This window comes from Talpa europaea (genome assembly GCF_964194135.1).
Source record: "Talpa europaea genome assembly, chromosome: 10".
In the NCBI taxonomy this organism is placed as follows: domain Eukaryota; kingdom Metazoa; phylum Chordata; class Mammalia; order Eulipotyphla; family Talpidae; genus Talpa; species Talpa europaea.
The window spans coordinates 82,616,951-82,628,972 of record NC_140077.1 but is presented as its reverse complement, the minus strand read 5'-3'; the positions used below and the strand labels follow the sequence as shown (position 1 = coordinate 82,628,972).

At 32.2% G+C, this 12,022-nt stretch overlaps 2 protein-coding genes across 2 annotated transcripts in view; one reads left to right on the top strand and one right to left on the bottom strand.

The window, feature by feature from the left end:
• Window positions 1-12,022, top strand: part of CDC73 (cell division cycle 73) — a gene marked incomplete at its 3' end in the record, with an annotated part of 96,454 nt that overhangs the window by 54,329 nt on the left and 30,103 nt on the right. The window lies entirely within an intron of this gene.
• Window positions 5,306-6,574, bottom strand: B3GALT2 (beta-1,3-galactosyltransferase 2; the record flags this gene model as incomplete). Its single annotated transcript, XM_084244738.1, has 1 exon — window positions 5,306-6,574. One exon carries the CDS (start codon window positions 6,572-6,574, stop codon window positions 5,306-5,308), a length of 1,269 nt encoding a protein of 422 aa, XP_084100864.1.

Here is a 12,022-nt window from a genome sequence, read left to right as displayed (position 1 = left end):
TTGGAAATACTTTCAGATTTTAAAGTTTATTGAATTAAAATATTTAGTGATCACAGTGATTATGTGTTAATTATACAAGATACAATACAAGTAACTCAGATATGAAGCTCATTATTTTATTAATCACTTTATTTTTCACTGATTCTAAACCTAGAATTGCAAAAATACAGAAAAATGTGAAGAAAAATTTTTATTATTCCATTTTCTACAAATTACCACCAATTCTAGAGAGAAAAAAAGTAAATTTCTTTATATTTTGTGAGAAGAGTAAACTTTCCTAAATATGACAAAACCCGGAAGCGATAAGAGATTTCTGGGCCTCCCCTGTGGCCCAGTGGTTGAGCGCTGGGTTGTGAAGCTGCCTGCAGCCTCTGCAGCGCCGGTTCGATCCCCGGCTGGCCGGTGAGGGTTCCAGATGGTGCACAGACCTCTTCTGCTGCACCCGCTGCTCCTCTCAGCAGTGTATTTCGTCAGTCTGTCTGTTCTGCTCCCCGCTCTGGTGAATTCTCTCACCCTCCCGCACTTCTGACTGTACCCAGTGTTTGTATAAATAAATCTTTAAAAAAAATTAAAAAAAAAAAAGATTTCTGTATGTGAGCACATAAAAACTGACAAATACTTTTGTGTGTGTGTGTATATATATACATATATATATATATAAAAAACCTTTTTTTCCCTTGAATGTGTATGATTGTTGAGTATTATTTTATTTAAATAATATTAAATATAATTAAATTATTTAAATATCTTATTTAAATATATAGTAATTAAATTATTTTAACTTTATAGAAGTACTTCTAATGTTGTGATTTATTCCTTATTTTATATTGCTTTTGTGAATTATTTTCCTTGTATATTGTCACATTATATATGTGACTTATTATTCTAATCTTTTGACTGATTTTCTGAATTCTTTTTGAGTTAGTTGCTCTATTGGATGCTATATAAGAAAACACATATTTCTTTTTTCTGAAGTTACTCAGTTTAAGAATCATTGATGGTTGATATCAAAAAGTAATGGAAAATCTTTTTCAAATGAACTCTGACATGGAATTTCTTCACATAAAACATAAAAGTGCTGTTATTATAAAGTGAAGGCAGAATTGCGGAATACTGCTACCTTGTTTTACTAACTACTACTGAGACCCCTGAGATTGTTCACTTGCTAGCTGTTGCTGAATCATAAGGATGGACTAAGAGAGTGTTCTTTTACTCTTTTGTCTGGCAGTTAAGATTTTGGTTAACAGAATAATTCTTATGCTGATTTCTTGTAGTTTTGATTTCCTAGTGGTATTTTTTTTAAATTGGAGTTGGGAACAGGGTTTTATAAATTCCTTTAAAGAAATTTTTTACGGTATTGCTATAATGTGATTTTTATAGACTTTTATCAAATTGGTTGTCTATTAGAGAATTCTCATTGCCACCAGTGTTGCTCATTAATTCTTTTTGTTACCTGTATTCAAATACATGTTTTTAATAGCATTTTAGTTAGATGAATCAAACATTTTTTATTATGTTAGATATATTTTAGTATCTTTTAAATATGTAATTATTTATAAAAAGCAAAGCATGAGTTTAACATTTTGCATGCGACGTTACAACTTTTTGTTATTTAATGTTTTTTATGGTGCTGTTGCTCTATTTTCATTTTTTTGTGTCTTTTGGATTTTGTCTTAAGTCAGACTAAAAATTAAATTGTAAGATTCAGCTGCACATTGAAATAATTTGATCAATAAATAGGCAATTGCTTTAGCTTTAGATGTCCTTTTGCTCAGAATCTTGATGTTACAAAGGAAGAGGAATCAATTCCTGTAGATATAGTAATGCTTTCCTTATTCCTGGCAAGTTGTATCTTGAAAGTAGTTAGGTTGATAGTTGTATCATGATTGGAGGAGGCTGTGTGCATGAGTGTTCATGAACTGTACATTGACAGTTTTCTTTCTGTAGTTCAGATATTTCTTTTTCATGTTTTGATGTACATTACCTGTCTTTTAAGAGAAATGTTACATGATATATTTATGTTTTGTGAAGTATGTTAGAGTTGTATGTTCAGGATAGATTTCTCCATAGATTCCTTATAGCTATATTAATAGTTAAATTTTGTTATTGTGCAGTAAAAACTGAAAAGGGGGGAAAATACTAGAAAACCTCCAACCGGAATCAGCTGGATAAAAATTACCACTTTATCACAAAACGGTAGGTGACTAACCAGTAGAGGTTATGAGTACAGTGCTCCTTTTTTTTTTTTTTTAAATGATCAATTATGCTTCAAAAGAAGCAACACTTTTTATAATTTCTAAGTGCTACCTGTCTGTTTACAACCCTGAGTCAGTGGCCAAAGGAATGAGAGATGAGCAGTAATGCTTATACTTTGAAAGGTCTAGCCATCAGACATCAACAATTGAAAAGGAGAAAAAAATAACTGAGAGATGACAGGTTTCCTCTCCTTTCCCTTCTCTTTTTTTTCATTGAACATCAGTTGACCCTCCAGTGTGTGGTAACGGTTATGAAGCCCTGAGGCCCTGGCAAAAGATGAAAAATTAGCAGGGAATAAGAGAATAGAGGACAGGCCATTTTTTCCTTAGCTTTTAGATCTTTTTGCAGATGTCATATGTGAAATACATGGCAGAATAGCATAATGGTTAAAAACGTGGTCTTTGAAATGGAACCCTGCTACTTTACGAGCTCTGGGATCTTTGATATTTAACCTCTTGCATGAATCTTTATTTCCTATTTTTTAATGTTACTTATAAGGATTATACATTGTCACATTTGTAAAGCACTTTAACATACTACCAGTGTATCTCATTCTGTAAAGCATTAGTTCCTGCTGTTGGAATTATTTTTATAAGGGCTGTTGGAAATAGATAATAATAAAATTTCAGTTGAGAGTATATATGATTATGCTCAATACTAAGATGTGACAAATTTAAATTATTACTTGAATTAGAATTTCATTACCTATAATATTGATCAAAATAAGTTACTGTAGGTATTCAAAGTTTTGGTATTTTTAACTTCTGAAATACTTGTTAAAGTATACTTTAAGCATAAAGATTATGTGGTCAGTGTTCTGTAATTTTTTCTTTAGCCAAATATAACACTGTTTTTAAAATTATATTTTCATGTACAATAAAAATTATGTATTACTGGATATGAATAAGGTATCTAGTGAGATGTTTAAATATTGGCATGTTTTATGAAAAATTAGCTTGTATATTATGTTGAGAGTGGAAGGTTGATCACATTAATAGAATATTTTAAGGTAAAGATTTTCAGCAGTATTACAGAAACTTTATTTGATCTACTTCTCTTTGAGAACTTGAGTGTTGTTACATTCATCCCATTACCATCACTTTCCAAGATATTATTTAGGGATATAGAAATTATTTTAAATTGATGCCTGAAATAGAAGAAATTTTGTCTGCTAAGAATTTTGTTTTCATAAGTCTATTTTTTATACTTGAATTTTTCCAGAAGGGAAAATTTTCCAAAGATCCTGCACTGTAATCATAATTCGAACAAATAGTATTTGGGTTCTATTTCTTTGTGCATACTTGTGCATGCATATACACACACACTCTTTTCTTTTTAAACTTCTGAACTATATCAGAGAAATACCCATTATTGAGGGAAGATTTCTTTTGTCTTTCATCAAACTTAACTAATTTGGTATTATTCTCCTGTGTGATTTTTTTATTTTGTAATGGTATTTAGTCACTTTAGTCTTTCTGTAATCATGTAAAATGAGAATTACTTTAAGTAGAATAGAACACTTAGAATACTGATAAAAATGGGAGATAAATTGAGTAGAAATAGATTTCAGCATATTAAATTATAGATGCTTAAACAGTTTCTATGAATCTGTGAACTTTAACAGATGTTATAATTCTGTTTTGGTGCAGTATTTTCTCAAAATAGAATCAAAGATAAAGATTATTGTTATTAGAATAATTAACATCCTCACTTAACTAAAATAAAAACACTTTTAAAGTGAGTAGGTTAGTATTTCTTGAATTTAAAATTTGTGAGAGCCAAACAAAAATTACTGTGAAAATATTTGTACCGTAACACTCAGTGAAGTTTTTTGTTTACCTTTTTTTATTAAAAACTTGATAAAAGTGAATTGTCACATTGCTCATTCTAGAATCAAGTGTTCATCAGACATTTGTAGTCCCCCCCCCCCATCCGTCCCAAAAAGGATTTTAATTGGTGATGCCAGGTATTTGTCATTACCAAATTAAAAACTTTAGGTTTGTAAACTTGGCACTTGAGAGAAAGAAGTAGGTGCCATAAAATGATTAAGTATTGGTATGTGTACACCTGCTGTCAGGAAATAAACTTCCCATATGTTGCAGTTTGGCAGACATGCATCTTAAAAATGTATTGAATGAAACTTCTGCTGCACTCTATCCCTTACTTTTTTCAGCAGTACATTTTCCTTGTGACTATAATCGCTTTTGCTTCAGTTAAAGGAACATAATATATTTTATAGATACATGATGTTAAGTGGTGGTAGTCTTTAAGAGTGCAGGGACTGATCTAATTGAATAACTCATTGAAAGACTGGGTTGGCCCTTCACAACAACTTGGAAGCAAGAGCTGTATTCTTTGAAACTCTTTTGTAAAACTTGAGCGTGAGACACATTGATTTTTTTTTCACATTTTATCACGTCATGTCAAAATAATTTCCCCCAATATATGTGAGTATCAATAAAATAAAATAAAGGCTTTTCAAAAGTAAACACTTAGATGAGAACTGCATTGATGAAACATCTGAACTTTATAAATGTGTTTATGGAATAACTCAACTAAATCTTATTGCAAGGAATAAAGTTTTTATAACCCTAGAATAGTCAGGTCAGAAAATTTGTCCTTTGTACAATCACAAAGTTTCCTAAAATTGACAGTAATGTTTTATTTACATTTAATTATATACTGAAAACTGAATCTAAGATGAGGGTCTTTTCATTGTTCTTTTCTTAAATTAAACTGTATGTGGAAAATAAAAGCAAACACATTTTATTGGCCTCTAATATAAGACTGGAACCATTGATGTATGCATGCTTGTTATTGCATGTTAATACACAGAATCATCTTTTACAGTTTTTTAATAGATTCTTTTGGAACACCATTTGTTATATAATGTAGTTTAAGAATTTCCTTCAGAAATTAAAAAAATATTTTTTGAATCCTTTATGTGATGAGTTTTAACTAAAACTTGTCCTATGGATGTAATCAGTTTTAACTATCATGCTTTTAGCATTATTTTACAGATTGCACATTTTTTAAAAAAGTGTCTTTTCTAGTGTAGTTTACGGTGGCGATACCTGCCTGCCTTTTCTTTTGCTGCGTTGGCACAGGCATTGTGCTTATTTTGTTGTAAATGGTTCCAGTATTTTATCAGTTCACTAGGCTGGAACTGATGAGAGGTAATTAGGTGGCTGTATTTACAGCTTGAATAAGAAACTCGCCAGTGATTGAACACAAACTCATTGGGAGGGGGCACGGGATCAATTCTCAGCTTGGCAAGACAGATCCCTACATACACATCTTCCAAGTGCAAACGACGGATACTTAAAGAAACTTTAAATATCTTCTCTGCCAGATCTCCAGAAAAAACATAACCAGTTCCAGAGCAGAAGACAGGGTAGCGCTCACTTGGGTAGAGGTCTGGTGGCATGTACCACTTGCTGTCTTTGTTTCGATTGGGTGCATATCCTCTCATTAGGTAGCCAGTAAAATAGTTATGTCTGGGAGGCAAGTCTGGCTTCAGTAACTTATGTATTAAATATTCAGTGTTGACAAACATGTCACTGTCAGTTTTCATAACATATGGAATATGTGGACAGTATGTTGCAACCCAGTTCATGCCCATAAGTGTTTTAATGGTCAAATTATAGTATGTATCTAAGTATTCCTGTTGAATTATATCATGATACTGTCTGCTTTCTTCCAGTATTGCACGTTGAAGGTAGCCATTTAATTTAATACTTACGCCCAACAAAAATATGCGTGTGATTTGGATACCAGGTGCTAGACTTTCATTGCCCCAGGTTTGTCGAATAGCTCTTCTAGCTTCTATTTGTCCAGGTTCTGCAGCTATTAGTAGTATCAAAAAAGGGCTTTTTTCCCGGCATTTTTCAGGTTCATTGATAATATATTTGAAGTGGTAAGAATTTGGATGTCCAGTACCTTTTTCATTGTAAATGCTTCCATTGGCACTAAGGGTGTTCTCCAGTCCTGTAACTCCTTGTGGTGACAAGTCTGTGTTGTTGGAGTTAGTTGCTGTTTGAGGCCTCATAGTTTGAGGGACTGTTTCTTTCCAAATGTTGCGAAGAGAACTGTGGTTTGTCTCACTTTTTGTAGAACGAAATCCTCGGAAAGTATATGTCACAGGATTTTCTTTAAATCCAGCCTTTCCTGGTAGCCAGTCATGATGATTGAAAAACAAAAACATAGCGAAAAGAAACACTAGCGATGCTATGCCAATAAGATGGGTACGGAACAGAGACCTCTTGGCATTCCAGCTCATCTTTGCAAAGCAGCAGTGTCTTCTCCTCCACTGAAGCATGTTGTAAATATCCAGTAATGGGATTTGAGATATTGGTGTCTGAAATGTTTTCTTCTCCTGAATCAATACTGTTCTTTGGTAATCATTTTCTAATTCGGTCACGTTGTCTCCCTTGAAGTCATTCTATAAAGATGAAGCATAAAAGTTTATAGAATGCTAAATATTTATAAAACTGCCTGAAAGAGACTTTGGTTGCTAATAAAATTAGGGTAAATATGAGTTTTTATGAGAGAAAATATAGTAATCTAGAAACAGGGTTTATAGTTTGTTTCCCCTTGGCCACATAACAACCCAGAGAGCAGGTTTCATTTCTTTAAAAAAAAAAAAAAAAGTACTTCGTTACCACAATTAGCACTTTAAAAAGAGGTGATGGATTAATTTTCTACCACTTAATTCACTAACTCTGGTCATTTGTATTTTTGACCCAAATTAAAGATTTAGAAGTTGTATGCATGTAGAGGAGAAAAATGTTACTAGATTCCTGTGAGAGGCCAGTAAAAGGCCTGAGAGCAGATGGAAAATTTATTGTCACTAATTAAAATTGATTTGACATACCATTGATGGTATGGTGCACAGTCAACGGCCTTTTTTGTAAAATGGTCATGTATCAATTGTGGGACAGACGGTGCAAGGTTGATTATGGCAGAGTTCTGTTAGTCACAGTACACTGCTTGGCATGTTTCCACTGGCCCCCACTGTGTTGAGAAAGTCAATGAGAAGATGCACCTGTCAAAATTAATTTTCAGGGTCCAGTAACTTCAGTGCAGAATTTTAAGACACTAATAAATGATGAATATTCTCAAGTACTATTTGCTAATTTTAATCTTCTAATTCAGATGTTATTCAGGAGAACATTGTCCTTTCTTAGAGTTAAGGTTGATTTTAAAATGTAGTGAGTAGTTATTTTTAATTATCTGTAACCTTGGCAAAGCTCTATCACATACCTCAGTGGAGTCTTCATGTTAGAATTAAAGCAATGCTTTCAACAGTCTTTTCTATATATCTTAAAAAAGGTAGGCACAAGATACTTTCCTAGCTGACTGCTTAAACATTTAAATTTCACAGAATACATTTTAAAGAATCTTGCTGTGTTTTGGATTTATTTTATACATAACTTACTAAGTTTTTAGGACATTGGCCAGCATCACATGTTTGAACCCTAGATTTTTAAAAAGATGATAAGATGTCAGTATGGGAGGTTCATCATGCTGCCTGTCAAAGAACTGATTGTGTTAATGTTTGAACAAGGTTTTTCAGTGCGCACAGACATGTTCATGGCTTACAGCTCTTAGTTTTTTGGACAAAGGAGTGGGGGATAGAGTTGTGTCGGGAGCTTTAGCTTGAATTTTCTTATGAGAGAAAAAACTTTTTGGGAAGGAGGCTAATGTGTAATTTTAGTTATTTTGAATGTTTTGTAAAAAAAATTAAGGAAATAAAACCAGTAAAACCAGTTCAAAATGGATCAGGTAGAAACATTTGTTTACTTGAAATTATGTATATGCATTACCTCTGTTTGGCCTAAATATTGAGAGAGTCCTGTCAGACCAAATTTGCTTATCTTCCACATGAAATTTAATAGTTTTTAGGTAACAGTGGAATTTACATGGAAATCTTTATAAAATGGAATAATTAGTAGAGTAAAATTCACATGTATAATTTTAAGTCCTTTGAAAACGTGTTAAATGTATGTGAATGAAAATACTACAATTCTAGTAACAGCCACTAGGAGGAGCAAGTAGGTGGGAAATTGTACAAATTTCTAAAGTGATAGTACAAGCACTAGCTTTTGATATTTTCTAATTTCTGTTATTATGTAGTACTTTGAGAAGTTATAGTATTCCTCAAGTAAAAATCATTTTTTGAGATATGAAAAATGATTTAAGAAATTTTGTATTTTCAAACCATAAAATGCAGCCTGCTATGTATTTGAATTACGCACATGGATTTTAATTTTACTTTATTGTAATGAAGACCAAGGCTTCATTGCACCATCTATGCTGTGAGCTAAGCTGAAAATAATAGAGTTGAGGGTTCTGATTTGAAAGTGACTTGTTCCTTCTTGCACTTGAAAATAGTTGGTCATTCAAAATAGTTGGCTGGCAAACTCTTTATAAGCTTTTATTCTCAAATGAATTATTTGGTAAATTGTAATGATTGTTCATCTACCCCATATTACAGAAACTAGTAGATACAAAGGCTTTGTGTGTAAATGTAAAAGAAACAAAATTACTTTTAAAATTTACTTGATAATGTTTTAAATATGCCAGAACTGAATTAAATATATTTTCTGTTGATAAAGTAATGCTTGGAATCTGGGAAAGGAGCAATCATTTTAATTCTTTGAAAGTGTTAATTTAGTGGTTTAAGATGCAATAAATGAAAGGTCAGATGTTTGAAAGTTTGTATAAAGGATTAAAGAAATGAGTGAAGGTAAATGTCATAGTGATAAGTTGTGTTTTTATGAAAACTATTTCTGAAGTGATTGATGTCTCTGAAGTATTTCAGTGTTACAGAAAACAGCAAATTACTATATATTATAGTCTAGTGTACATAGTTTATGGTCCTATATAATTTTGTACCAGTAGGTGAAGATGCATCTTAATTTAAATGAATTATATTTGTATGTTGGTAGTATTAAGCTCCTAAGGCTTGGAATCATATATATGCATTTGTTAATCTCCCATTGATAAACAAAGTGCATGTGTCTAGCCTTAAATTTTATTCAGCGGTTCACAGGTATTGTTTTTCTGTTAAAGAGAAAGTAAAATTAAAGTAACCACTCTTTTATGAAATAATAAAATTATTGTTTGATCCTAAAATGTGGGAACAAGGCAAGAAAGTTAAAGTATTTTGGTATTCAAAATAGTTTTGTACTTTCACATTTTCAGCATAGAAATAGCTTTGATTTCTCTCTTATTTTTGATGATGTTTTCAACTTAATTATGTATATTTATATCTTATGGATTGAGAATCATGGGGAGAATGTTACTATAAACTGTTCACTTCACACCAATTTTAACATTTGGCTTTTGAAAGTTGCTATCTTTAGCTTGCTGGAACTAGATTTAAGTGATGCATTAATTAAAAAAATTCTATACTTTTGATATCTTGCTGCTAAAAATATTTAATTGTAGCATGGAGAGTAGCATGGCGAGATAAAGGCACTAGAAAGACTTGAGATTTTTAGCCATATATTTTGTTTAATACTTTAATTCTTAGAAATAAATAATCACAGTGCCACTTGATTTTGAGATGTAAAATAGTAATAAGGCCTGATGAAGTTGTTAATATTAATTTTAGAATGGAATGCTTACATATATCATAAAAATGTTAGCCTTTTTGGGTTATCAAATAACAGGTTACTGAGTTGTGGGATGAAACAGAGGAAGAATCAATCAGGATCTTTGCTAGATTTATAAACATTTTTAGGAATACCTTTGAGTTCTTGAGTCCTGAGTTTTTATTCTATGATTGTTACTAAGACAGTTTATTAGATTTCTTTCTGCCCTGCACACGTACACAGTGTCAATAGTTTGTTACTACTCTTAACATAACGAGGAAGCACAGTAGCTACATTTACATTTAGTTTTTTGACCTTGTGTTGCTGTTAATGGATATTTTTATTAAAGTATTCTCATTATGTTTTCAAATTTCATTTTAAAAATGATCTTCAAAATAACCTTATGTTCCATCATTCAGAATCTGTTGCTTAAAATAAAGTTATTTCAAATGGGGGAATTTTTAGCAACTATTGATATCTCTTTGTTTAAAGTTGTATTCATGGGTACTGTAATACATGCAAATCTACTGTGGTGTGCTGTTTATAAACTAACATTTTCTTAGGTGATCATATGCAAGTGCTCCCTTTTTCGTAGTTTAAAATACTTAAAATTTGTTGATACTCTCTTGGGTTGTATTCCTTGTCTTTTATTTGAGAAGATGGATATTGGAGGGAACATTTTGTTACTATGAGCTGTACATACTAAGATATTTTCCAAAAGGACTTTGAAAACAGCTCTTAATGTTAAGATTATTTTGATACTATTCAGTGTGATTTCACTGTATTGTGTCTTTAGATAGCCATTTTAATGAGAGCACCTTAATTTATCAGATAAGGGCTCAATTTGACCTAATTTGATATAAGATTGCCATGTTTTCTTTAGAGGGTTACGGATTTTTCTTGAAGTTTAATTTCCCGGAGGTTCCTTTAAGCATATCTTGTTACTGTTTGCCTTCTCTCTCTTATATGTCTGTAATTCATAATTACTTCAAGCTGCATATTTACTTGAATAAAGCAGTGACAGCTTATATTCTAAACAATGACAAATTTCAGATCGTATATTTAGAATTTCTTTATAGTTTCAAGGGCAGTGAACTGTATGAACTTATCATATATTAGTACCTCCAGGGTTATAAAAAGGTAACAGACATTTAAATGAATATTACACACAAGATCGACATACCTTCCTTGATCAGGCCATTTATGTGGAGAGGATTATGTCCACTGAAAATACTTTTGGCACGCCATCACTTCAGCAAAAAAGATGTTATCGAACATGCACACATCCCCCAATAGTCTGCCTCCTGCGATTGCTTTTCACAGTATCCAAAGTGTCCATCTGTCTGCTTGCCTTCGAGTTACCTTCCTTGTTCATATGGGTCCTAGTCTTCAGGATTTTCTCCTTTCATTTTCTTTCTCTTTCTTTAAACAAAAGAGCTGTAGTTGTCCGTTCTATTTGGAGCACTGTTGACTCTTTCCGACAGTTGATGCATTGAAGCTTTTTACATCTGCTGTTTTCCTGGCCGGACAATGCAGTGCTGTATTCTCTTCTCAGTATCCATATTTCTAGTAATAACACTGAGCTGCAATGTAAAGCAGTCAGTGCTAGAATGTAGTGCTTCGATTGTATTAGGAAAGAATAGGATTTAACTCTTTTTTGTTGTTGCCTGGCAGCTGCAGCAAGGATTTTGAGCAGTTTTACTGGGGTTTTAGTCTATAATATGAAATCCACGGTTCCTCAGCTGCTGCACAGGCAGGCAGCAGTTTAAATGTGGGCTTGACAGATGCTCTCTCTGACAGAGCAGAATTTAACGTCACTGCTTGGCTGAATCCCACGTGATTGTTTGCATTCATTTCGGCTAAAAACCTAAGGTAGGGAGGGAGAAGCTTAGTGATTCTGCTCCTTTATGATAAATTATATATAGTGTAGTTATAAGTGAGTGAATAATATAAAAAAGGGATAATTATGAAGTAAATGTTTATATTTTCTAGCTTGTTTCCTTTTTATTTTTACTTTATGCTTAAGCACAGGCTTTATAAATATTTTTATTGTTACATGTTTGTTTTCCTATTTCTCACGTTTTTATAGGACATAAGCAATATAAGCTCTCCTATGCAACTTGGTAAAATTTAACCCATTCAGTGCACTCTCTTCCATTAAAGTGTTC